General features: G+C 40.7%; 4 protein-coding genes across 4 annotated transcripts; all 4 read left to right on the top strand.

Annotated features, from left to right (window-relative positions):
• Positions 1-5,032: 5,032 nt before the first annotated feature.
• Positions 5,033-6,429, top strand: apoc1 (apolipoprotein C-I). Its single transcript, XM_071535541.1, has 4 exons — positions 5,033-5,106; positions 5,694-5,760; positions 5,862-6,000; positions 6,117-6,429. The coding sequence occupies exons 2-4, from the start codon at positions 5,706-5,708 to the stop codon at positions 6,178-6,180; spliced, it is 258 nt and encodes an 85-aa protein (XP_071391642.1). The 5' UTR covers positions 5,033-5,106; positions 5,694-5,705; the 3' UTR covers positions 6,181-6,429.
• Positions 6,430-12,116: 5,687 nt separating this feature from the next.
• Positions 12,117-13,677, top strand: apoa2 (apolipoprotein A-II). Its single transcript, XM_071535542.1, has 3 exons — positions 12,117-12,161; positions 12,833-13,064; positions 13,295-13,677. The coding sequence occupies exons 1-3, from the start codon at positions 12,119-12,121 to the stop codon at positions 13,449-13,451; spliced, it is 432 nt and encodes a 143-aa protein (XP_071391643.1). The 5' UTR covers positions 12,117-12,118; the 3' UTR covers positions 13,452-13,677.
• Positions 13,678-16,869: 3,192 nt separating this feature from the next.
• Positions 16,870-17,455, top strand: apoc2 (apolipoprotein C-II). The gene is made up of 3 exons (XM_071535543.1): positions 16,870-16,918; positions 17,032-17,194; positions 17,365-17,455. Exons 1-3 carry the CDS (start codon positions 16,870-16,872, stop codon positions 17,453-17,455), a joined length of 303 nt encoding a protein of 100 aa, XP_071391644.1.
• Positions 17,456-19,265: 1,810 nt separating this feature from the next.
• LOC139657627 (trypsinogen-like protein 3) lies at positions 19,266-22,810 on the top strand. Its single transcript, XM_071535524.1, has 6 exons — positions 19,266-19,274; positions 19,431-19,479; positions 19,570-19,714; positions 20,919-21,172; positions 22,110-22,246; positions 22,628-22,810. Exons 1-6 carry the CDS (start codon positions 19,266-19,268, stop codon positions 22,808-22,810), a joined length of 777 nt encoding a protein of 258 aa, XP_071391625.1.
• Positions 22,811-27,182: the final 4,372 nt, after the last annotated feature.

Genomic DNA, 27,182 nt, shown 5'->3' on the forward strand with positions numbered 1-27,182 from the left:
TAATTCATCCTCTAATAAATAAATTGACAAAACAGGGGTGATTAAAGGGTGATTCCTTCCTTTCCCTCCCTGTACCTGTACTCTACCCTCTCCCTCTCTCTCTCTCTCTCTCTCCCTCTCTTCCTCTCTCCCCCTCATTTTTTTCTGGCCCAGACTTGTTGGGATCTGCTCTCAGATTCCATTCTTTTGATCCCAGCAGGCATTTTGGAACGTTCTGTGCCCCTGTTTGAGTGTTTTCATGTTCTTTTTACGGAGATATTCTATCTCTCCTACCTGCAGCTTGGCCCAATTCAAATTATAAGGCAGTACATGTGCATCAGTGTATGCACATACACATACACACTTGTATGCACTCATAGGTCTGCAAAAAAACAAAATAAAACAAAAAACAGACATACATGCATGCACAAATATGCAGACAGCGTGCCTTCCACCCCACTCCCCGCCCACACACAGTAGTGTAAGTAAGTACACATATGTGCGCAAACACATAAACACACAGAATACACACACATAGAATCACACCATCAAAACATTCTGTGTAATTTTTCTGACAGGTCTAAAGGCCATTAGGAAAAAGATGTGCTGCAAAACAAAAAACTTTATTACTCCACAGGATTCAGTGGCACTAAATTGGAATTGTCTTCTGTATTACCTGAACAGCTTGCTACAAATTGGCACCCACCACATGGGGAAAAGATGGTTAACATTGTTCTAAAATCATATCACTCTCTGGAAGATAAGAAAAAAAAAGGTTTGAATAGTTGTGTGTATCAAACACAGCATGGTCGTTCCTTTGAAGTGCAGAGTGGAGGCCAGCAGAGGACACCATTTGTCCCTTGTTCATCCACTCTCCTCCTCTGACCCTCCACTTGGGTCCTTGCTGCATAAAGAGGCAGCTGTGTTGTCTTTCTTGGAAGTTTGAGTAAACTAGAATTGTTTCATAAAGAAACATAAACTCTGTGAACTTCAAGACCTGTATCAACTTTTTCTGAGGTTCATTTTAAATGCAGAGCTGGTAACTGCTCAAGACGCAGTTGGAGATATGAGATGAAGATATAAATGTGGAGTCATAAAGGTCACACAATTAATGGACTACTATAATCATTTTTATTGAAAGATCCATATGTGTATCCCCACACAATATAATGATTTTGAATCAAATATATATAGTGACATACAGTTTACTATTATTATCTTTACTATTATTATCAAGTTTTATGTGAAGCACTTGTGAAGCACTTGGTGCATGTAATTTCTTTGTTGTAAAGCACTTTGAGCTGCATTTCTTGTATGAAAGGTGCTATACAAATAAAGTTTATTATTATTATTATTATTATTATTATTATTACAGTCCATTGTATGTCCTGCAATGCCCATTTGCAGTGTATGTGAGACCCTGTCTATTCTGTGAAACCCTGTAAGTTGTCAATATGTCTCTGAAAGATGCACTATTCTGTTAGTTGTAAAAACCTTTTAATTCATTAACTAGTTTAATTAATTAATTTAATGTAACAACCGGCCCCCCCTCCCCACATCCACCACATGGCCTCCTACAGAACTCTGTCTTGTAATTTCTAAGAAAACATGTTTACCTTTTGTACTATCTGTGCTAAAGGGCATTGCATGTAAAGTGAAAGAGTGACTAAGAAGATGACTAGGTGTTTGTTGCTATGATATCACTGCTTTACGGAAATCAGTGTTTATGCAGTAACTCCCCCTTTAACAGACCAGTGAAACTCCTACAGTAAACCATCCATTGCTTCAGGGATCTGACCGTGGCGAAAACAGGAAAACCACAAGCATCCTGCTAGTCAGCACTTCTGCTCTCTCTTGCCGTAGGGTGTCTCCAGTCTGAGAACTGCCCAGCAACAAAAAGTCCCAGCGAACTAGCAGGTGCTAGCTAGCTGATGACTGCTAGTAACCCCTCCAAAAACACCCCTGCAGAGATTTTACCTCCTGTAACAACCCCTCTCCCTCCTCCGTCCTTTCCCTCGCCTTACAGAGTTGGCACACAATGTCAGTCACCACAGGGGCCCTTGGCGAAAGACAAAAACAAGCTTTTTCTAAGCTTGTTATTGCAAATTGGGAGCAGGCAAGACATGCACTTTCACGCCCTGTGCCTCCTACGATTATTCAAGAGGAGCTTATATGCACGCAAGCACAGGCTCATACATAAACCTACTGGCCACTTCACACAACACCGGTGACCAAAGAAGATGCAGATTTGGTCTCTTTCAAAGGTGATGTGTGGGTGGTAAGTCATGTGAAGGCTCATTTAGCTCAATAGTAAGCTATTCATCATAGCGATGGCACCTCAGGGGTCTGATGGGCCTCAGCACCGAATGGACATTTGGCCTTGGGCTGCAGACTACTCGGTGTGAAAAGAGACGTGATAAGCTGTGATGAAGCCTTCAAACCCTCAGACACAGACATACTGGCTCTAACTCACCTCACAGTTGTAATGAGAGGTTACTGCAGTTCATCCAACTGTACTGAACTGCTTCTCTGCTGCGTGCAAACTTAGAAGACAGACCACATGCTGTTTTGTCTGAGTTACTTCCCTTTTGTGAAACAAGACATGGCAAATTTCATCATGCATAAATACACTGCAGTCATCAGAAACTTTAAGACCAAAAGTCAAAGGACTTTTTTGAGATTATGTTGTAAAGTTGTTTATAAATGCCAAAATGAATCTCCTGCATGACACAATGAACACAAGTTAACATAAAACGAAAGGAGACCAAGCCTTTGTGAACTGGAACTTTTTATTAGAGAGGTTGATTAGCTTTATATGCAATCTGCTGTACTTATAAGAGATAGGTCAGAGGGGCAGTACATCACCTGTACTTCAATCACATTTATACAAGCATGAACAGATAGCATATCCACTGTATAGGGCCTGTCAAACCGACAGGTTCATCAGGCTCTGAACATCATTGAACACAGATCTGGATGTCAGATAGTTAGAAACTTCAAATGGGGCAATGAAACTCCAAGTAGAGCAGTGAATGCAAAAATGCACCTAGGGGAAATCTGATCTATCATATAGGACAGTAAAAGACAGTAGAGGGACAGAACAAAATATAGATGGTTAATTATCTGCTGTCTCTGACATAACAAAGACTGTATCTGAAATATAGGACTCTGTTTTTTCCTCTATAAAGAAATCATGCTATCATATTGTGGCAATTGTCAAGGAAACAGCATCCAATCAACACAGCTGTCCAAAAGCAGTGGGGCTCAAATTGGAGTCGAGGTGTGTCCCAACGGCCGCATAAAAACAAACAATAGTTATTAAGAAAATTATTTTATCTGCTTGTTAGTAAAATGGAAAATTGAGCAAATTTGTATTCTGATAATGTTTTGCTCTCCCCACTGCTAATACCATAAAATAAGATAAGATGAAACTTTAATGATCCCCATGTGGAAATTGGGTCATTGCAGCAGCAAATAGCAACAGGACACAGCAAAGATATATAGCATAAAAACAGAAAAACAGAATATAAACAAGAATATAGCAAATAGGGGTTATATAATATACACAGCAGGCAATTCCAACACTAGAACATGTTGGTTATAAATGAAAAGTATGGGTAAAAAGTATATGTCTCACAGCATTATTAGAGTGTGCAAGATAACAACAGCAGAACTCACAAACAAAACAGAAGGATATGGGACTGGGAAAAAATTGATGTAAATTTACAAAACAGTGTGTTGTATTCACACTACTGATTGATTTTATTTGACAGATTTTAAAATGTACATGCTTTGAAAGCCCTTAGGCCTCAATTATTTTCATTCTTTGGCTGTCAAGCCTTGGTCATTACTATGATCCTGCAGTAGACTGAGTCTCAAAATGGTGAAATCTCTCCAGCCAAATATAAATAAAAAGCCTGATAACCCATTGCCAAAAAAAAGTACAGTTGCTTGACACAAAGTCAATCCTTGACCAACACTTCAGGTCCAAAGGAGCTTACAGATAGCTCATGTCTACTGAAGAATGACGACTAGCGGTTGGCAGGAGTGCTATCACTGCTGAACTCTGAGCTCACTGTTCCTTCCACATCACTTCTCACCTTATCAAATGATACCACTGTCGCTGAGGGGAAAGCTCTATTCCCTAGGGAAGCAGACCCATCATTATCAAATGCCAGGGCTGGAATCGACTAAATATCATTCTGTTGCAAGGACAAACTATTCCTAACAAACAAAATAAAGAAACATAGCAAATCCAGGATCAGGTCAATCACACAGTGAGCAAACAGCAGTCTGGAAAACAAGGACAAGTGACGCTGTGGAGTATCACACCATTTACACTGAATATAAGGGACATCTCTCTGATTGAGTTGCAGCCCCTTTTGCAAAATCCACATATCAATTGTCTCAAAGCTTAAAAATCATTCTCTAACTCTTCTGCTGTCTATCTCCCTCTTTGTAATTGGTATTGATTTAATAAAGGAAATCAATAAGGGATAATGGCTTTTACCTGGATTCACCTCATCAATGTACTTCACGGAAAGAGTCCCTAAAATTATGAACACTCAGTGTAATAATAATAATAATAATAATAATAATAATAATAATAACACTTTTTTTTAATAGTGCTTTTAAGATCATCAAAGACACTTTACATGCAATAGTTAGACCATAAATAAAAACAGTGTACAAATACATAGCAATTAAAAAAAAAAAAAAAAACTATAGGAAAACAAACAAAAGAAGGGATAGGTCAATAAAGCAAGGCACAAAAAAAATGTTTATACAGGTATGATCTTACCATGTTCGTTGGTTTACAATGCAATAGAAAGTTTGACTTTGACTTGTTGAATTTGTATGGGGATTTTGTTCAGTTGTAATCTTAATCATAAACAGCAGTTATCATTTAATCATATCATCATCATCATACCGTTTCATCACATCAGTGCTGCTCAGGTCTGGCAGCGTCAACAACAGGGGAAGAGAAACCTTAAGGTCACCACAGGTCAGTGCTGGCTAAGGTCTGGTCTGCTACGTCACCGTCCTGGACCCGAGCGGCCCTATAAAGAGGAACACCCAAAGGCGCTCACACACACTCGGTTTTTTTTCCTCTGAGACGGGAAACAGGTACGTTTTACATTTGATTTCAATTGCTCCTACAGCTGATGCATAAAACCGTAGCTGCATTTTAATTAGCCTACTTTCTGAACTGGCTACTGATGCCGCAACTTATAGCTTCAAAACAAACAAAGAGCATCAAATTAATGTAAAGACTTTAATTCATCAAAAAAGCTTGTTCTAACCTGATGAGGCACGTTTCTTAAAATTGATATTGTGGCGACACCTAGATGTTCAAGTGGTAAACAAGCCCACGGTAAAGGTAATACCAATGAGAAAATCCAGCCACAAAGACAATTGAAATGGTGATGCGTTATTAGCAGCCTACTTTTAAATTATTCCCTACCAAATTCAAGACTATGTCCAGCAGATCTTGCCCAATATCTGTGAGCAGAGGATTGACCGTGCTGGCCGCAAAGGGAGCTGTCCATGCGCGCTGGTGCTGACGCACGGGGGCGCTATTTGTAAAGACAATAGAAAAGTTTATTTGTTGTTCTTGTTTTGTCTATACTGCCTCTTGGTCCTTTGGCATGATAGCTTCTTTGTAACAATGACAATAAATAAATAGCAACCTGTCTGTCTCTCTCTCCTTGCAGAGCACAGTCAAGATGAAACTGTACCTTGCAGTTGCCGTGCTGGTGCTGGCTTTGGCCGCACACACCGGTAGGTTTTACCGATTCTGTCCTTGCAGCCTACCTTCTCATCTGCCTCTCTGTCTTCTTTCCTGTCTAACCCTCTTTTCTACCCGTCCGTCCTCCCTGCAGAGGCTCAGGAGCCCGAGACTATCGAGGAGAAGTTGGCCAATTTTGGTACCCAGGTGACTGAGTTCGGCAAGGACCTGGCTGAGAAGACCAAGAACGCCTTTCAAGATTTGCACAACAGCGAGGTTGCCACCAACACCAGGTGAGCAGACACACATGGAAAATAAAAGAATTTACACACACACACACACACACACACACACACACACTCACACATACACCCTCGATAACACCAGATGTTTGTGCCCTCCTCTTCAGGAGCTGGTTCCAGCGGCAGTTGGACTCAATGAAAGCTAAGTTTGAGGAACTGTCCCAAAAGTGAGACTGCTGTGCACCCCACCACCCCCACCCTTACCATCACCTGCATGACAACCACCACCTTGCTTTGACCCCGGACCCCCAGCCCCAACTGTCTGACCCCCACATCGTGGCACTGATATGCCTTGTTCTGCTGACCATCAGACACAACAGTTACTTCAATTTTAAGTGTAATTTTGGAAGAAATAATGTGAAAGCAAAAAAAGTGCAATAAAGACATACAAACAATAAAGATACATTTTTTAATATAAAATCTGTGTTTGGGTCTGTATTTCTCCTTGTTAAGAGGGTAAGAAATCCCTAGTGTACTGAATAAATTAGTGGAAGTGCCTGCTAACTATCTTACATGTAAATGAACGAACATTTAGTTTCAGGCTATGACAGTATTGTCTTGTATATGTAGCAACTTATTTTCATACATAATGGCATAAACATTTAAATATATATAAGCAAAAATGTCAAATTAAATGATTTAGTAATGTTGGGAATATGAAATAATATGAAACAAGTGTTATTTTAGCTCAGACAAAAATAGTCCCCAGTCTTACAGTTCATTAATTCAAAGCTCCCCCTCATGTTGGGAGTAAACTTGGTGTCATATTTACTAGTTCCATCTAAATGTAAATAAATTATGGCATTAAGGTATAGATAATCAGATCAGAGGCAAATTGCCACATTTACAAGAACCGCATCCATGCCAACTTTTTAGAACACTTTATATGCCTGAGTCCACATGAAAGTCAAACCTGAAAAAAAAGACAAAACAAAAGAAGAAAAAAGACAGGAAAAAGAGGCATTCAAAATTGTTAGCCTAGTAGTGAAGCTAACCATTACTTTGACAAGATATAGAAGATCCATGTGCTTATATTTGCATATTTGCTGAAGTTGAATGTTTTCCTCTGCTAAGTGTAGAGACATGTCAGAAGGAAAGCATCATCAAGTCTTGAATCTGTAGCCTGAACAAGAACAAGTCTGCTATCACCTGTTTACCAAACAAGTATTGAATAATCATAATGTAATCTAATGGCACCAATTTCAAGTACTTTGATCAATGAATCAATTTATACCAGGGTCAATAGCATTCTTTGTTATAATTTAATCAAAGAATAGCCAGCTGGATCAACTAATAGAGTTAATAGATAGTAGTGCATTTGTGTCAATAGCTGGTACCAAAGGGCAAGTGCCAGCACGGCTGCTTTTCTGGCATTTCACAAGACCTGGGCTAAAGTCGCTGTTTATGCTGGTTAATGATCCACCAGTTGTCCCAGTTCAATGGAATCTGTTCCTGTGATTGATTGGAGAGGACAGAGTGACAGGGGCATCTTTCGGGGCACAGGGGTCACAGATGGCTCAGAATATAATCATATTCCACCAGCTGTCTGCACCGGGACGGGTCAATTCACTTTCACTTCAGTCCATTCAAGGTGTTAAGTCAACTGCTACTGTTTGGTTAATGTGCTTATTGTCGGGTATATCATTCAAGAGAGGATACATGAAACTTTTTGGAGGAAAATTCAACCCTAACCTTTCCTGAATGAGTTGAATTGAAAGCAAATTGACCCCAACCCCGGTTTGGATCCATGATGTCAACATGTCCTGTATTGTCTGCACACAATTAACTCAAAGCCATCAAAAAGGTGAAGAGGCTGAAAAGACACAGGGCATTTATGACGGCTAATCAATGGTCTATCATTCTCTATACTACAGCTATATATATTTTAACCATTTATAGCCAGCTGTAACTATGGAAAAGAGATGCACACATACTTTTCAGCAATAATTCTATTTAATCAAATACAACTTTTGGTATATAACTATACTATAACTATAATTATATAGTGATAATATAACTATACAAGGGGAGAAAGGCTGCATTCCCTCAGGAGAACAAATCTTTAACTCTCTGTGGCACAGATCGGATCTTTCAAATAGTATTTAAACAGAGAAAATCTGATCCCATATGCTTTTTTCCCTTCTGTTTAGACAGCTGTGATATCAGGTCTGCAATGCAAACAGTTGAAAATCAGATTTCAAAGATTTCAGATTTCATATGAAGCCTGGATCTCCTGTTCGATGGTCATTTTCTGAATGAATGCTGAACTTTAATCTCAACATTCTTTCATTTCCCCATTCAGGACATGTAGCAAACATGGAACCAAAGGACCGAATAGATGAAATTGATTTTGCGGTGGACTCTGCCCACAAAAAATGCTTTGCTTGGCTGAAAATGTGTATCTATTTCACCCCCTCTCAGTCTTTACTAAATCCCATATCTCTTCTGCTAGAACAGACTTTGACTGGCCTGTATACATATCAGCGCCTGCCAAATGGGTTGAGATATCTGAACCAAAGTGCATTTGGACAGCTATTCAACTCAGCTAATATTGATCTTGAAAAGATATCAAGAGTTTAACGCTGAGTGATTCATCCCGGTGGCCAAGACAAGGACAGAACTTTTAATAAACGAATGCCTTCTGCAAATCTAAAACACAACATTTCTTCATTGGGATACCAACATTTACACAGTTGGACAGCTAACATTTGACAGTGATAACAGGTACACAGAAACAAACTTTCTCAGAATTCAGCTGCCTGTGGTGGATGAAACCATCGCACTACTCAGGAAAAGCACACAGCCATGTAATCAGCTGACCAACCTCAATACAACCAAAACATGGTGAGAGCAGCCGCTGAAATGCAGACCAAAATGCATGTGAAACCAGAACAATCCTTGCCCATGTAGTAATAAGTTAGCATTGTGCACTGAGGAAAGGGGCACATCTGATCACCACTTTGAACCAAAGAGCCAGTCTGAAATTTGGCTGAGATCAGCTCCATATCTGACATTTGAAATCTTTATTTATGAAAAACACTAAACCTAATGTTTCTAAATGTTTGTGTTTTGTGTGTATGCACCTGCCTATGCATTTGTGTTGTCTTCACTTCATTATTAGGATGTCGAAACCGTTTAAGAGAAACTAAAAACCTTACGGTAGAACATTCAGTCTGTTTGAGAGCCATGAGAGAAACTCCAGAAGATTGAGAATAACAATAACTGGACCTGGAAATCATCTATAGTCAACATTATTGTATCTATACGTATTTAAATGTGTTCTTAGCATTGTACTCAGTGGCCTGTTGTTGCCAGTCTCCTGAGGATCTGAATCTCCAATCAATGAAAAGATGTAATAAAGTAAAAAAACAAACAAAAAAAAAACAGTAAATGGTCATCCGATCAGGCTGACCACTCTCTGACCTAATACAAATAAGGTGGCTCGATCACACTCTGTTCATCCAATATCTGTTGACCAAAGCCAGCGGAAAGGTAAAAAAAAACACTCTGTCACTTCTTTGTAAAGGGTTACATTTTGTTTGTGTGTGTGCGATATTGTAAGTCATTAAAGAATATGTATTTTGAGTTTAACTGAGATAAGACAATAATTAACATCATTATCATAATTCTTTGTTGAAAACAGAATGTATTTGTGACACTTAACTTAATACAGTATTGTCATGCGAACGGATGGTGTTGACGGTCTAGTTGGCATAATGAATGAAATGTTAATGAATTGTTGTGAAGACTAAACTGCTGATTACATATTGTAATGAAGCTGGTTTTGAGCTCATTGTCTCTTCCCAATTCTTTCCTTCTCTGTGTTCTTGGCAGATGCACGAGAAAATAATTGTTTTCCTTCTCATCTTACTAATGCAGGGTATGACTTTTTTTTTTACATCTTCAAGATAAGTCTCAATAATTGATTCTCAGCTGTTTTTGCCCTTCCTGACTGACGTGTATCTTCCTCCACAGCATGTGGGCCACTTGTTGCCCAGACTACGGCCCCGCCAGTGGAGGAATCTGACGCTGACACAGGGATACTGCAGAGAGTGGCGGAGACAGCCAGGTATTTCCAACTGCACTCTGATCATGGGCTGCATGTGGCTGATTGATGGCATCAAGTTGAACCTCTCTGTAAATGATTGCCGCTTATCAGGATTGCTAAAATATATTGTGTTTGTTTGTGTGTGCATGTTTATGTGTACCTTCTTACTCATTTGTGTGCTTGTGTATCTCGTAGGGAAGCCAAAGCTAAAGTCCAGAGCATAGGAGGAACAGTGCTGGACTTTGCTAGAGCTTACTATGAGGATCACATCCAGCCAGCAACTCACCGCTACACTGAATGGGCCTTCAATGCCAGTAGCTCCTTGTGGGAGAACGTCCAGAAGACCATTGACGACTACACACCCTTTAATTAAACAGAGCCAGTCCAATTGATCAGCACCCCCAACGATAAGGAAATAGTGACAATAAAATCAACATTTTGACTCCCTGATTAACACTTCTGATTCTTGCTACTCATTGCTGAACCAATCAAATCTTAGAATTGTTTAAGTTGGTTATGCTAAAAACAGGGAATCAAAGTCGACACTGAAACATCCTCTAGTTTACATCAAACAGCCCCAGTTGCCTCTGTGTACTAGCACTGCTGTCTTATAGTACAGGTCCAGCTGTAATGTGAGAGGGAAACATTGTCAGAGAGAATATTTAAAGGCAGTAATTCCAATTATTAAGTAGTCAGAGGACATACTCATCAGCACTAATGATATAATTGGATTAATTCACACTGATTCAAGTGTCATTTGCAGTTTCTAAGTACGACCATGCAACGCTGCCAGGTAACATTTCCTTAGACCTCAGAGACAATGAACAAATCAGTAAACATAAACCTTATTATTATCATATTCATTGCTGTGCTCATTGGTCTGGTCATTCAATCTCCATTTACAATCAACATGAAGCAGTGGGACAGCTGGCAAAGGAAGACAGGGAGTTTATTTGAAATAGAAGGAGAGACAGATGGCCACCCAGTCAGAAACAGAGAGCAGGAGAAAGTAGGAGAGAGACGGCTAGGCAGAGAGACAGAAAAAAGAACAATACGTGATAATGATCGAGCATTAGCCTACATCCAGTCCGTCCTATGGTATGAGGGTGAAAGGTGAAGGCAGAAATCCCAGTACATGTTGCCCCGGGTTCAGCAGGTCTGTCTGGACAAACCTTAGTCGACCTGCTGGCCATTTGACTCTGATCTCTCTCAACAGACATTACGCATCGATCCTGGACTGTTGTCAAGGGAATGCTGGTTGAGAAGAGTCTATCAAATCAAGATTACATTTTAGTGCAACAGATGAAAAGTGATGAGCAGGTTTATGCTAAAAAAAAAAAGAAAAAAAGCCATTAACACTTGTTGATTACGACATACACTGACATTTTGCAGACTCGACGTATGTATTATCAGGAGGGCTCCAAGTGCATCGCCATATGAATAGAGATAAACTTACATTAGAGGAACATTGCATAACCAGTCATAAGTCATATTTCCACATACTGTATTTAAAGTGAATACTAAGTACAGTGGACTTTGTGTAGGTGAGCGTTTGTGTGTATGTGTGTGTGTGTGTGTGTGTGTGCATGTTCAACAGGTCTTGTGTGCATGTGTACGCACATGTGTGTAGGAGTGTGTGTAGGTGTGTGTATGCTCATCAGATGACGTTTGTTTGCAGTCCCCCCCTATATCATCCTGTCCAGATGTGAGTGCCGAGTTACAGACAACTCGCTTTCAGAGAAGACTGTCACTTCTTGGATCTGTACATCCAGCACAACAGCAGGTAATCATTCTCTCTCAATGCATTAGCTTTCGAAGCCTCTCTTCTGAAATAACGTCGGAACTAATAAATATTTAGGACATACTGTATCTCTGAAACTTCTTTTTTTTTTTTTTTAAAGCTTTAGTGGTTTTATTTTTGCATTTGGCGTGCGTACATTTTCCCTATTCAGGTTACAATGTCAAAATATGGAAATGATATTCAAACCAAACACATTTATAAATGATCCATTCATCATACGGATAGTTCAATTTTGATTTTTTCTTTTTTTTGTTTCAGACATGAATGGAAAATATGCCTTGGCGCTGATCCTCGCTCTGCAGGGTAAGTCTACACATCAAAGAGAACTGAAAGCCAAACAATTACAATGCATGGACTTAGTGATTTGAGCTAAAGCTTAACTATGCGACTGCATTTGTACAATGACTTACTGTGGAGGACTCAGAATTGAGAGAGATCCATCCAAGCCAATTGATTTTGAATGAAAATGCAATTCAGTTTGCATTGGCTATTTGCTTTTCCGGTTGAGAAAATGAAGTTAACTTTTTCAATTGCAGTAACATGCATTTATCTAATAACGGACATAGCAGCATTTGGGGGCAAATCATGACTAACTATACTGTATACTATTCTATACTATGTATCCTATACTGCATAACATTCTCTGGTTGATACAGAGCCAAAAAACTGATAGACTTTTAAATGAGACTGAGCCAGCAGACAACATTTTACACTGAGAATACTGATCAAAGCAAACTAACTTTCTGCACAGCTATCTAGAGTGAGAAGACAAGGTTTGAAGTAGGCCAAGTAGACACATTTACACAACTACTAAATCGTGTAATACCAAAGCAAGAAGTTACATAGATAATTCTTTCAAATTAACATCTGTTATGACACATTTGTTCTTGATAGATATTTATTTTGATATAATAGCACTGGTTCTAATATAACAATGCTTCCTCTCTTATTTCATTCTGTCTTGTCTGCTCCAGTCTCCATGAGCCTGTGTGAGATTCCCGCGCCGGATCAGGAGCTCGTGGATAAGTATGAGGCGATGAAGAGTGTGTTCTACAAGAGGCTGCTGAATGCCTACAGCAAGATTCAGGCTGCTGCTGCCCCCGTTGTGGATAAACTTAGCGAGAGCGGACAGGGACAGGCCACCAAGGACTACATCGAGGATCTGCAGTCCAAGCCCGAGTTCCGGTCCGCCGTCAAGATCGCCACGTGAGTGTTCACTAACAATACCAGACACAAGTCAACCCTACAATGAAGGTTTTTTTGTTTTTTGTTGATTTGTCAGGGAATTTCTTAAACGCTAAAGTTACATATTGTGGTCTGAAGATATGTGCAAAATAAATAAATGTAGAAAATATAAACCCAATAAGTGAGCTAGGTACTGGATCCCTCTACATCTGTGACTATTTCAACAAGTCTGTCTTCACTGTTGTGTGCAGTGGCGTGGCCCAGGAGGCTGCCCCCCTGGTGGAGAAGGCCCGCATGACCGGCCTGGGACTGTACGGACACTACGTGCGCCCCTACATCGGCACCCAACTGGATGGTGCCATCAACCACATCAAGGTCTACCTGGACCAGTTCATGCCCGCTGAGTAAAGAACACCGACTGGAGCAAACCACCTGTCATGCTAGTCTTGGGCAAAAGCTAGCAACGCTTGTAACAGAGTTTAGCTAATAGAAACTATACCAGTCTAAGCTGAGAAGAGCAATGCACAATGCAAATGCATCCTTTGCCTCTATTCAAACCAATATCTTTGCCAAAGTGAGCGAGGGTCAAAAGCATGGCAAACATGTCAACACCACCTATGCAAATTGTGCATGTACAGTATTTTGTGTTTGATGCACTAACCAAGGTTTGTGTGCGAGTGTGGATGTCTGTGTGAGAATGTGTTCAATAAAAAATTGAATTGGAAACAATTTTTGTATAGTAATTTTTATTTCCTCTTGAGAAGAATCAAGGTTTAGCTTCACAGTATGAGCACAAAGTGTCAGAAGGACACCCAACATGTGAAAATAGTGATCATAGTATGAAATATATCTTAGCCTGTGACATAACTTTCCCTATCATATTATTTTAAGAATAAGACACAAGTTGTTCCTGATACCCCCACTGTAATCACTGTGCAGCTGTTATAGTTCCACATCCCATTTTGTTGTCATATAAAGGCGGGCACAGTGGAGTGTAAAGTTCACTGCAACTTCTATCAAATGCAAAATGTCATTTTAATTTTGGGCTTTAAACTACTAGTGACAATAAGCGATGTCTGTGATCTGAATCACAGACATCATGATCAGAGATTATACTAATATACTATATAAAAATTGTTTGACCTCAGGCCCAGATTAGTGGAATTTTGCTCCTAGAATGGTAAAAGATGATAGATGCATTAATGATAACACACATTGTATTTTTCAGACCAATTTACACTATACTCATTATACTATACTATCATTGTCCACGTGTCACTCAATGGCCAAGCTGTGAAACCATGAAGATTATCTTATATAAAGTATTCTTTGCTTGAAATGGAGGCCTATTAACTGCAACTTCACTTTTCAGTGTTATTACACTACACAACATTCTCTGTTTGACGTGATTGAATCACAGCCCACTGAAGCATTTTATTATTTAGTGTTAATGGATGCCCCCTGTGGGCCATTCTTAAACTAATCTTTTATGATGCCATTTTGTGTAAGAGCAGTAGGATTTGACTTCTCTCTCCTTTTGGATATGCTGGTAATTGCTGATGATGTTGGTTTTGATTTATTCTCAACATAATCCTAGTGTTCAAGATAGAAGAATACAACATTTTCAAGATAACGAATTGAATATCATGTCATTGTTGCTGTAGCAATGCCATTATGCAACCTCTTGTCCCCTTCAGCTGCAATATCCATGCACAGCAGCACCACATAGCATTGAATCAGCTGGACCCATTTCATAAAAAACTAACTATCTAACATTTTGGTATTCACCCACATCCCACTACTGACCCACAGTGGTCCTGGTAGCGACCCACGCTGTCGGGTCACAAAGCAACATGACATGTGAGGCCGGATCACATGACTGGCCTGGGATATTTACTTAGGACTGGATCAACGCATAACACCCACAGAGAAAAATTACCTCTCAACCCAAAACACATCAGATCAGAGAGGAGATTTCACTGTGGCAATTCTACATCTGGACAGAAGCAATGAAGTTTGACAAAATTACAGGATATACTCTGAGAAGGCAGCTGGGAAGCTGTTAAACCTCGTGGTTTTAATGTTTGATAGATAAAAAGGATGTTCTTTGGTCATAAAAACATAACTTCAGAGCTCCAAAATAATTGAAAAAGCCTTTATTCTCATGGCTTATGATTTTGCCCTATGTTTTTTTTTTTTTAATCACAGTATGAAAAAAGAATAATATTTCAATTTTGCTTGACAGCAAACAGCTGTCATTGTTTACAAATGACCAGCCTAGGGTGCTCTGTCATGGCCACCAAACATGATTTAGCAATCATTAGCCAAAGCCAAAATACATGTTATCAAAAAATAAAAAAAAGCAATGAAAAACAGATCCAAAACCTCTAGGCTGAATAGACAAAAAGCTTCTGTCTTCTATATAGTTACATCAAAGAACAAATGAAAGTTATACAAGCACACTACAAAGAACGGAAAATACACACACAGAATCAAAGGGGCTGTAATTTGTAGTCCCAGTTTCATTTGACATCACATGAATGAGAAAACATCCATTTCATTATTCAGCCCAGAGGGACTTGCAGCTTTGACTGTGAAGTCCAAAAAATCTTGTACTGAAACAGATGCTTCTCCATTTCTGATTGAGACCCTGGTGATGAGCAGAGGTTGTTCGGGGATCTATCAGAAGGAGAAGTGGAAGATTTATTTTTTTCTCACTGATGTGAGAGGGTTTTTCAGATCCGTCAAGGAAATCTCAGACAACCTTGGAACATCCACAAAAAAAAGCGCTGCAAGTTGCCATTTGATTGGAGTGCAATAAATCTAATCTAGCTGGCCTGAATATTTCAGAACCTGAAGTATCCGGTGTTTCTGACCTATATGAGCCAGGATGACGTGTTCAAGACTCTCTAGACTTGGGACTGTCTTTGTAGGACTTAGGACTATCTTAGTGAGACATGAACGAATCATCACCGTTATGCAAGTAACAAGACAGTCCTTATGGAGGCTATGAGCAGGGCAAGGGATATATTGTACGAATTAACTTATGCACTAATCAGTGGGAAAAAAATGTTTTACTGCAATGCATTCACAATCAGGTATCATAATTAACACAGAATTGGTGGGAAATTTGCCAAGATGATCCACCCTTTCAACGCCTGTGCTAATTAAATGAAATCAGAGTAACTTTTGAACTGGCTATTGATGACCCTCGAAGCCCCTCGACACTTTATCCACCCTTCCCATGTTTATATAGATAGTCACACTTATTGTTTTATCAAAACACAATGCCACACATACTCCCACAGACAGGGCAGAGAACAGCAGGGGTTTATCTCCCACAGAGTGCACTTTGGCCCTGGGAACGACATGTCAACACATTCGCACTCCTATATATACAGGTCGGGTCAGCTGTGCCTCTTACTCTGTTTTCTTCATCACATTCATTTCTGGAGAGGAGAGACAGTGAGTACTGCGGCATTTCCTTGCAGTTTACTAAGTGGAATAGAATGTAATAGTAATAGAAATGTGCAGAAGATTTATGGTAGGCGACTGGGAAATGAAAAGCGGTCAAAGGGAATTTTATTTATTTTTCAAGGAACAAGCTCTATGTTAAATGAGGCTGACAATAGGAATTTTGCTGTCTTTTAGCAAGAGAAAAAAAAATGGAGGAGCACATTTCAGACACTCAGAATCAACACAAATCTCTCGACTACACATCGTCAAGAGAATCTATGACACTGTCTCACCCTAGTGGATAAGTTGAGGTAAGCATTAGCTGACTAAAGCTCTGTTCCCTCTCTATTCACAGATCCTGAGTGACACCATGAACAAGCTGTTGGTCATCACCGTGCTGGTTGCACTCTTGGCGCTCAGTAAGTGCATTCTCTCAGACCAAAATCAACGAAGCTTAATTCAGAAGAGGGTGATTTGATGATACACTCTGGCCGACTTTGACCTTACGGCACCTCTGACCTGCTTTGTGTAGGTGCTGAAAGCTTCCGTGTGCCGAGGCAGGCTGCTGCAGAGGAGGAGGAGGGCACCCTGACCAAGATCACAGATACCATCAAGTCCTACTATGACCAGTCCGTCAACACCGCCTCCGACTACCTGGAAAGCATCAAGGGCATGAAGCTGGAGGAGAAGGCCAAGTAAGAGACACAAAATGCAGATTCTTGTAATGCAGTGCGGTGTGTGCAATCACGCAGCAATTGCACATATTTACACCCATTACAGCTGGCAAAGCAATAATGCAACAAAACCATGAATTAAAGCATTTGTTCATATTTAATTCTGTTCTCTTTTTGTGTGTCGCCCATAGGAACCTTTACGATGAGACTACCAAAGCTGTGAGCACCTACGCTGGCATCATGCAGGACCAGCTTTACCACATCTTCTACTCCCAAAACTGATTTCCAGTGTCCTCCAGTATCCTTCATAACAGCTGCTGTCCCTTGTGGAAACAGTTCAGTCTCTCATAAGAACTTTAAGCCAAAACCTTTCAAGCCCCACAAGACCTAAAGCCCCAAACCTCATTTCACTCTCCGAACCGGCCGTATCTCACCTCACCCAAGCCTCTACAGCCTCAGACAGCATCTTCATCAGACGAGAACATTGGACCGAGCTCTTTGCAGTGCATCCTTGAGCCACTGCACTGGTGGTAAATGAGGATAACCACCTTACTGGGACTCTAACACTTTGAAAATATCAACCAAAAGCTTGCACAGAGGACAGTGGAGAGAATTACCGAGCAAGCACAAGCAAAGGAGCACACAGCACCTTACCGTTTACAATGGATTTGTCCATGTGTCTCACAACCAGGAAATAACCAGCCATGAAAATAACACAATTAATTTAATAATCTAGCGCCACCTAGTGGTATTTTTCTTTTCACACAATTGACTCAGAATTCATGGTCATGCCACATCTGAATAAATTGAAATATTTATGTTGCATATCTTGAAATAAAATATTTATACAAAAGTGGTGTCTGTAGCATTGGAAATTGAAGCATGAAATATGAATTATGTTTAACATAGTAAATTGTTCAATATTATTCCAGGGGACTAGCAGTACTGTGAATGCAGTCTGTGAGTACTGAGTTCACTTTTACTGCATTGATGCAAAAGATCACATGTTTATCTCTGTATGAATCCACAACAAGGCACAAGCCTTTCATCAACCCAGGCAACTCCAGAATATAGGCTGTACTCGCGATTAATCATGAATGAAAAGAAAATATCAATATGGTAACATGTGAGTGTGAAGAAACAGAGAGGAATAAACAGCAAAGACTGCAAAGACTTTTTGCGCGTTCTGACAACCAGTGATGAGTTTCTGATGTCTAATTAATGCAGAAATGTGCAATGTGCGGTTTCTTTTGAAGCTACAAACAACACAAAACAAAGTGATGTGAATTTGAATTCAAAAACCATCTTGTTTACCAAAGACATGCTTACCCAGGAGCCACAGTACAAGACCAAAGAGATGTAACCAACATGCGTGTTGACTTTTTGCTCAAGGAATGAAAGGAAATCAAAACAAAGAAAGAAATCTGAAACCAAAATGGATTCTGATCATTAATTTTGAAAAACAAACAGCTTAACAAGTACTTTGTGTCCCAACCCACAAGTCAAGGTACTGGAAGCCAGTCAGAGTTGTATAATCTGTGACATTCGGTGGTATTAGGACAAGCCTTTTGAAATTGCATCATGGTGAAACATTAACTTTATCAGGAGTGGTAGGAATAATATCTCCAGTCTTATCTCTCTTTTACAATTTATTTTTGTGGCGCTACAAAGACCTATTCATTCATCAATGACAGCATTGTCCATTTTAGAGTGTGCATATAAAATGCACACTATAAAAAACGGTTTTAATATAGTCCGCTGAGCCAAGAGAATCTCTGTGCTCCAGGTTTTTGTTGTTCTTTAATCTGTGAAATGAGACATACACTTCACCAAAACACAGAAAGCGTAAATGAAATCCTCTATTATGTCTCTCCTTTGAAACCAATATCTTTTGTATATGTTACAGTGGTGTCCTTGGAGCGGGCAATGACAGAACTGTGTCACTTTGAGACATTCATTTCCAGCATAATACACATTGTCTGTCTCCCATTTCTTGCGTAAGTACACAATAACACAGTAAATAAGGTGCGTCCCATTCACTGACCCTTATTGTAAACTGAGGTGCCAAGAATTGCTCTGATAAGGTTATAGTATGACGAAGGTAAGGGTGAGTGTGAAATGATGCTGAATAGTAATAAAACAGTGTGTTCCTCTCATTGCCCTATAAAAAGCCCATGTACAGGTTTAAAAGTGTCATAAGGATCAAATTGTACTATAAATCACACTATAAACTACAGAAGAATACAGCAAACAACAGAGAGACAGCATGAGCCTACTGCTGCTGGTGATTGCTTTGGGGCTCACAGGTAAGTATTTCCCATGCATTGCCTAAATGTTCCTAACTGAATATTACAATAGCCAGCTAGTTTATCCTGGTTCTCGCTGGTGTATTACAGGAGCGGCTCCTGTTGAGGATGACAAGGTGTGCCAGCCTCACTCCAGACCCTGGCAGGTCAATCTGCATGGCGAAGGAGTAACCTGCAGCGGGGCCCTTATCAACGAGTGGTGGATAGTAACCTCAGGCTGTGGGTTTCAGGCCAGGTAGGTATTGCTGACTGGTAGTGCCCAATGAATACTTACACTACCAGTCAAAAGTTTGGACACACACATTTTTCTTTATTTCAACTATTTTACACATTTTAGAATAATAGTAAAGATATCAAAACTGTGAAATAACACAAATGGAATCAGGCAGTGACCAAAAAAAGTGTTAAAAAAAAAAAAAACTATCTTTATTTTGAATTTTTGAAAGTAGCCAAAGTAGTGTCTTCTTTTTTCCATGAATTGCAAGTTTGCACAATCTTTTATGCACTGAGTAAGTTTTATGACCTTTCAAAGTAATTCAAAACACATTTCATGTAAAAGGTTCCGGTATTTCATCCTGAAAAAGCTCCTGAAAAATTTATTTTTGGAGCAAGCAATGTTTTCATCTGACAGCAACACTGTTATTTTATATTGGCCCAGTTTCCCAAGAACGTCTTTGTAATATAATCACATTTGTCTTTGTGAAACCTAGCCCAGATCCTCAGACTAACAGTATATTCTGTCCTTTAAGAATTCAACAAGGGTCGCCTTGTGTTATTTACTCCTCACTACTTCTACCATTAATTAAATTGCTCCAGCTTTTTCAGTATGACCTTCTGTCTTTATCTCTTCCAGTGGTTCAACCAGTTTTTGTTTATCCTCCTGAAGGGATTCAAAATTCGGCATGTTTTGCATATATTTTTGTCTCTCACAAAGCCTGTCATGAATAGGTCACACACTGTTATCAGCTGTTTACACCATTCTGTAGCACTGTACACACACGCTGTACTGATCCATCATCTTATCCAGAGAGCATAACATCTTAATACTCTCCTGTGTCAGCAGATGAGGCAATCATACCACACATACTCAGATGTGTATACAGACTGAACAAACTTGTCTACCTTTGTAGTTATGACATTTTTAGGTAGTCAGCATCAGTCAGAACCACTATATATTGTAGGCAGAATCACTGCAAACTGTCTTTCACTTGTGTGCCTACTTAATTAAACCCAATTACCTGCTGTCCGTCTCTGTCTCATCCTTGCCTGAGCTTTGCTGTTTCTAGGTCATAAGTTAACGTCTTCTGGGTCCACACCTTCGCTCCACACATTAAAGCCTATTTTCTTTGCCTCTTCACTCCCCCATTCCTCGCCTCTCTTCCTCTGCTCTTCTCTCACTCCTTTCCCCACCCTCTCTTCTCCTCTTCTATCCTCTGCAGTCCCTATCATACTGTGGCATCTCTGGGGGAACATGACCTGACCGTGGAGGAGGGGACAGAGCAGCACATTCAGGTGGCCGATGTGATCCATCACAGCCCCTACCGGTCACCCCTCCACAGCCTCACCATGGTCCGCCTGGCGGAGCCTGCCCGCCTCACCCGGTTCGTCCAGCCCCTCCCCCTGCCCACACGCTGCCCGCAGCCTGGAGAGAAATGCCACGTCAGCGGCTGGGGCTCCACCATCCCAAATCATTGTGAGTAGATTTGAAGGTGCCAGGTGTGGCTTATAAACATCAATAAATCATTACCAAATGAATTGTGAGAGATTAGTGTAAGTACCATAAACAAACAAGCAAGACCATGGCAGAGAAGATTGGCAGCCTCTACTGACTTCTATGCTGTTTTTATTGTTACGTTGTGTGCCACCAGGTCGGATTTCACAGGAAATCTGCTAGATTGCTTTATGGCACAAAGGGAGATTGTTTTGTGGCACACAACAGGAACAGTTTTATTTTGCAAGTAATACACAACTTTATTCCAGTTCCACTACTTCAACTGCATAGTTTAAACTTCATATTAGCTTATAGTCGGAGTGTTTGCTGGTAATTGGCTCTTATCCTCCTTCTTGCTCTTCAAAACAAACACATGGAGCGACGCCAAGGAGGGAGAAGGGGCACAAGCAGCAACATCCTCTTTGCATCAGGAAGCAACAGGGTTTATGGGAAATGTAGTCTTAAATTTGAGAAGTACAAATGTAGCAGTTGTATTTTTACAGTGACTTGGGTGAATGTTTGATTCTGATTAGCTGGTGGGCATTTATCAGAAGCCTCCAGAAAAAAACAGTTTGATTCTGATCAGTATATCTCTAGCAAGGTACGAGCATTCTGTTTCAGTCATGACTAAAAATGGGTTTAAAAAAGGGTTTTTTCAAATTGTGAAAATTAGTGATCAAGGCTCATTAAATAAGTAAGCCTTGAAAATAACACTCACTCAGTGTTTAGTCCACAAAGCAGGTTAAGATGATGCAATGCAGAAGAATGGGCATGTTAAGATCTTGAGGGAAGGAAGGGATCTTTGTCATAGAACGGGTGGCAGATTCATGGGTGATGGTCATTGTTTTCACACATGTATTTAGGAGATACATGCAGTGAAAGGTGCTTATGTGAGGTAATGTATCTCTCTTCAACGCAGCCGAGCCTCGGCGGTACCTGAAGTGTATAACTGCGCCCGTTGTGGATGACCAGACGTGTATGAACACTTTCCCTGAGTACCTGTTCTGGAGTGAAGGCATGTTCTGCGCCGGTCAAGCTAACACAGACAACTGCATCGTGAGTATACAGAGCTGGGAGTATTAATTACGGGCAGAGAAGATGGACACAACCCAACCAGACTGTGGAATACACTGCCATAATCCTCCTCCAGTATAATTTGCGTCTGTCACGCTGCAACAGTTAATCTGCCGTCTCTCTCCCTCTCTTTTTCCTCATTCTCCCTCTGCCTTCTTTCACTCTTTCTCTCCGCCTCTGTCTTTCTCTGTGTCATTTCAGTTCACTTCACCTCACCTCACTTTATTGGCATGAATGTCTCATCAGCAGCTGCAAAAGTGTGTATATACATGAATAAATAGGAATTGATCCAAAAAGAGAAGAATAATAACTATAATCTTCCCTTCCTCTCTTCTTCCCTCCCTCCTCCTCTCCCTCCCCCAGGCTGATGGTGGCAGCGTGGTGGAGTGTGATGGCCAGTTGCAGGGTCTGCTGTGGTTCGGACACGGCTGCAGCGACCCAGCCGACCCCACAGTCTACACAAAGCTGTGCAGGTACAACAGCTGGATCGACAGTGTGATGGACCGCTATGTACCCACTACTCTGCCGCCTACGACCCCCGAGTAGATGCTGTGAGGCACCAGAGGGACACATTTAACGGCAGACATTGTAAACACAGCTACAAATACGGCAAATAAGTTACTCTAGGTAAGAGTAACCTAGGCAAATATGTAACTGTGTTTAGTCAATGTGCAAAATGTATTCTCATCAGATATGAGCGACAGAAAATAAAATGAAATCTGCTGAAATGCTCCATGTGTTATTCATTGATTTTATTACAGCTTTTACTCTGTGATTTCTCCCATTTCTTCATTTGCCTCAGCAAACGGTTTCCACAGCTGGCTAATAGCTGCTGCTAATGAGCTCTGGTTGTTTCACACTAGATCCTACCTTCACACATGGTGCTGTGTGTGAGAATCAGTGCAGACCAGCTATACTTTCATTAAAGCAGAGGGTCTGTGCTTTAACAGTGCATGGTTGGTTTAAGGTTAAACATGGCTAGACATGGCAGCAAATGCAGTCTTTGATTTGTTCAAAAAATCTAATATTAAAACCTTCAAATTATGTGTTTAGGATTATGTGATTATGCGTTGAGGATTTCAACACTCAGGACCTGCAACTGTCTCAACCAAACCCTCTCAGCTTTATCTGGGTTTCTTTCCAAAACACTATTCCTGATCTACATTGTTCCATAATTAAAAAGCACAAGTGAGTATATCCTCTAAAATACCACTCATTAATTTTGTAATTAATGGTGCAAGATAGATAATAACGTCAGTAATTGGCAATAGTGAGTTTTACTTTCATGCCAGCAAACATTTTGCAAGAATGTCACATTTTTCAGATGGTTGAAATCTTATTTTCGACTGAAACTCTTAATTTCTATTCATTACAGTAATTTCATGAAATTCATTAACATGAAATTAAATCAAATAGAATGAGATCTGCGCTTGGTAATCAGGTGTGCCTGGGAGTACTGCTTTGCATAATTGCTGCGACATTAAAAAAGGATGAGAACCATTGGTCCATAGCACCACTAGATGGGGATAAAGCCTAATAATACCAGAGTGACTCATAGAGAGAGTGAGAGAGAGAGCGAGAGAGAGAGAGAGAGAGAGAGAGAGAGAGAGAGAGAGACCCCAACTGCTCATGGAGATGTGGACAGGTGAAATGAGTCTGGCATTCTTTGCAAGGTTTTGCACGGGTGTGTCTAGATCTGAACTCTGCCAAGGCATCGCTCTCACACTTTCAGCCGAACACACACACACACACACACACTCTGGTTGACACTGCTGGCTCAAACACATTCACATATGTTAGCAATAAACACATGTATCTAATACTATATGACCAAGACACATGAATACAAATAAACTGGAAATTACATTGGCAGTGACACACACACACACACACACACACACACACACACACACAATCACACATACAGAGTGACTGACAGCTGTGTCCATAATCACCCAGGCAGTAGAACACAGAGGCCACTCCACCATCTGTTCTCGGCACGTCTCTCTCCCTATCCCTCACCCCCTTTTCCCCTCTTCTTGTACCCAATCCCCCCACCCCACCCACCCACCCACCCATCCTCACCCCCTATGGGCCCCTGACTTCACCCTTCCCAGTGATATGTTGCCAAATAAAAAGCTGGGCAAACTACAAACTCCAGTTGGTGATCATAATAGAGCAAACAAGCATCAATATGAACAAAAGAGACTCTAGTTTCAGAGGTAGAATTCCACTTTCTGAATTGTATTAATATATGTTTAACAATATACTATGCTGATGCCACTTAGTATACTTGTGCCTATGCTATTTTACATATTTAGCATATTTAACATTTAACATTACAAGGCAGAAATCTAAAACAAAACTAGGGAAGAGAGAAAAGGCAACAAAATTAAAGAGAAAGAAAAAAATGTAAGCAGGGGACAGAAGGCGTGTGTGTGTGTGTGTGTGTGTGTGTGTGGGGGGGGGTGGTCTGTAGTCTCAGTGTGTGTCTTATTCTTTCCATTTCTCAAATTTCTTTCAATGTGGATAGCCATTGCTCATATTTTAGGGGATATGGCAGTTTAATGTTATAGCTATTGTGGCAGTAATTACTAGTATTTATAACAGATAGATACTTCCTCTAGCGTTTATTCCCTCAGACGGGACACCCAATATAGCAATCTTGTCCAAAAAGATTTGCAGCTTAGTATGGCCCAAAGTATATTGGCTGCCTTCCTGGTCACCACATTGTCTCAGACAGACAGTAGTGGGCGCAGTGCCCACTTTGCTAGGAGATCTAAAGAATCTGCTTCATAATTTCCACCTGAATTCTCTCTGAGGATAGGAATTAGTCACCTTATGTTCTTCTGCACACTGTAAATTCTACCTGAAAATCAGCCCCCCATTTCCTTTTGAAATAAAGGGATTCATAGTCATCCAGTAAGGTTAAATGAGTGAGAAAGGTAGCAGGAGTGCTACTGGTGTCCCTCAAACCACCGGTGCTCATGGAAGGGAATACTTCAGAGAGAGAGGAGGACTGATGACCAAAAACAAGGGAAGAAGGCCTGAAGAAGGCGCAAGCCGACACGCGTTGGTGTATTTTTAATGATTCTAGCCCATTGAATTAAAGGCCTTTTACATTTTTCAAACCTCCTTGAGTGCCTGGACCTGGATTTCTTATGCCATTTTGTTTTTGGTCATCAGTCTTCCTCTCTCTCTGAAGGTTAAATGAGTATTGGTTTCTGGGACATAGTTTTGGTCAAGACCCAAAAGCTGCTTGGAGCCCTTAAGTGTCTGGATAGCAAGCCGCTCTTCATGCTTCTGAAGAAAGCTCCTCTAAAAATACCTGTTCTTTGAGCCATTTCATGTTATAGAGAATTATATTAGCTTAAAAATGGTGGCTAAATGCCATTTCACAAATTAAAAAGGTGGATAAACTGAGTCCAGGAGGATTTACCCTCTACTAGACCCCTGACTCAACATATATGATTCTGATTCTGATTCTGATTTCTTCCTCATGGCCCAAAAGGATGTGTCATTTTCAACACAAACTTGACTGTGTCTGGTCTGCTACTTTTCAACACCGCATAATGACACGTGTTGAAGAGTAACATAACTGTGCGTTGTCCCACACTAGACACACACAGATGCGGTCAAAATGGCATCTTGTTTCTAAGAGGCATCACCCAAAGCTCCCACCCTGGCTTTAATGGGCTTCCACAATCATAAGTTGTAAAGATAAGCTGACCTTGGCAGTCCGAGGGATTTTTATGCCCAGGAATAAATTCCAGACACAAGTCAGACTCCCCCTTGTGCTGCTCTCCTTGTCTCTATTTCTGTATCTCTTTCCATTTCTGTCAAACACACATACACAAAACACAGACTAAGGAATCCTCTCCCCTGCCCCAGTCAGCTGTATTATGCTTACCCTTATTAATGGTTATCCATTAGTTCTTCCCTCTGTACCTCCCTCCCTCCCTCCCTCCCTCATACTGTAAATTATTCCACCATTTTTCTGTGTCCTCCCTTCCCGCCTCTCTCCTCTGACTTTCATAACTCAGGCACGCACATACAGCCCACACCAACAAATACCATCCTCAATTGCTCAAACGCCGTGGCATAAACGGATTAATGAGGGAATTAAAATGAACGATGATCCATAGGGGAAATTTTTCCTGACAGTGTTTATCAACGGTTTGGTACAATATCCGTACATGTAAATCCGTAAATGCAAAGCAGCTCTCTCCCCTTCCTCCCATCTCCCTCCATCAGCTCTCTTTCTCTCTTTCTCTGGCAAACTGTCCCCATCACTCATCGCTGGCTTACATTCCCAGCATTCCCCTGTGACACCTGGCTCATAAGACAGGAAAGAGGCAAACTCACACTCACACTCACACTCACACTCATAGGCACATTCACACACAGGGAGAGATAGACAGAGTGAGAGACAAAGAGAGAGTGCACAAAAAGGTGCACAACTAAAATCCCTACCTACACATGCACACACACACACACACACACACACGCACACACACAATGCATACACTCTAAATCCTCCATCATACAGTTTTCCTTCTTAACAATGACAGGTCTTTTCACAGAGATGTAAATTAACATGGGAGCTGACTTACATTAGCAAAAACCAGCCTCTGTGTGTGTGTGTGTGTGTGTGTGTGTGTGTGTGTGTGTGTGTGTGTGTGTGTGTGTGTGTGTGTGTGTGTGTGTGTATGTTCGCTGGGCTAATGGCTCATTGAGAATAGCGCAGGCCAAGTCAATCAGGCTGGATCTCTCCCCATCGTCCCATTGAGACCAGTGGCTCATCGGGGGAGATAATTAGTCTGAAGAGCTTTAATGATACTACCCTAATAGCTACAAGAGCACGCTGAGAGGTGGCTCTCTATGTATGTGTGTGTGTGTGTGTGTGTGTGTGTTGTGT

Source organism: Centroberyx affinis, unplaced genomic scaffold (assembly GCF_046629955.1).
Source record: "Centroberyx affinis isolate AG114_WGS23_722 - 3 ecotype Tasmania unplaced genomic scaffold, CSIRO-AGI_Caff_v1 ptg002726l_1, whole genome shotgun sequence".
Lineage (NCBI taxonomy): Eukaryota > Metazoa > Chordata > Actinopteri > Beryciformes > Berycidae > Centroberyx > Centroberyx affinis.

What these genes read in the sequence shown, in the direction of transcription:
- LOC139657627 (XM_071535524.1), top strand. An exon ending in GGCTGTGGGTTTCAGGCCAG is followed by an intron (nt 19,715 to 20,918) that starts GTAGGTATTGCT and finishes TATCCTCTGCAG; the next exon opens with TCCCTATCATACTGTGGCAT. An exon ending in CTAACACAGACAACTGCATC is followed by an intron (nt 22,247 to 22,627) that starts GTGAGTATACAG and finishes TCCCTCCCCCAG; the next exon opens with GCTGATGGTGGCAGCGTGGT.
- apoa2 (XM_071535542.1), top strand. Translation starts at nt 12,119, where the DNA reads ATGAATGGAAAATATGCCTTGGCGCTGATCCTCGCTCTGCAGG. An exon ending in GCTGATCCTCGCTCTGCAGG is followed by an intron (nt 12,162 to 12,832) that starts GTAAGTCTACAC and finishes TGTCTGCTCCAG; the next exon opens with TCTCCATGAGCCTGTGTGAG. An exon ending in TCCGCCGTCAAGATCGCCAC is followed by an intron (nt 13,065 to 13,294) that starts GTGAGTGTTCAC and finishes TGTTGTGTGCAG; the next exon opens with TGGCGTGGCCCAGGAGGCTG.
- apoc2 (XM_071535543.1), top strand. Translation starts at nt 16,870, where the DNA reads ATGAACAAGCTGTTGGTCATCACCGTGCTGGTTGCACTCTTGGCGCTC. An exon ending in GGTTGCACTCTTGGCGCTCA is followed by an intron (nt 16,919 to 17,031) that starts GTAAGTGCATTC and finishes TGCTTTGTGTAG; the next exon opens with GTGCTGAAAGCTTCCGTGTG. An exon ending in AAGCTGGAGGAGAAGGCCAA is followed by an intron (nt 17,195 to 17,364) that starts GTAAGAGACACA and finishes TGTCGCCCATAG; the next exon opens with GAACCTTTACGATGAGACTA.
- apoc1 (XM_071535541.1), top strand. Translation starts at nt 5,706, where the DNA reads ATGAAACTGTACCTTGCAGTTGCCGTGCTGGTGCTGGCTTTGGCCGCA. An exon ending in GGCTTTGGCCGCACACACCG is followed by an intron (nt 5,761 to 5,861) that starts GTAGGTTTTACC and finishes TCCTCCCTGCAG; the next exon opens with AGGCTCAGGAGCCCGAGACT. An exon ending in GAGGTTGCCACCAACACCAG is followed by an intron (nt 6,001 to 6,116) that starts GTGAGCAGACAC and finishes CCTCCTCTTCAG; the next exon opens with GAGCTGGTTCCAGCGGCAGT.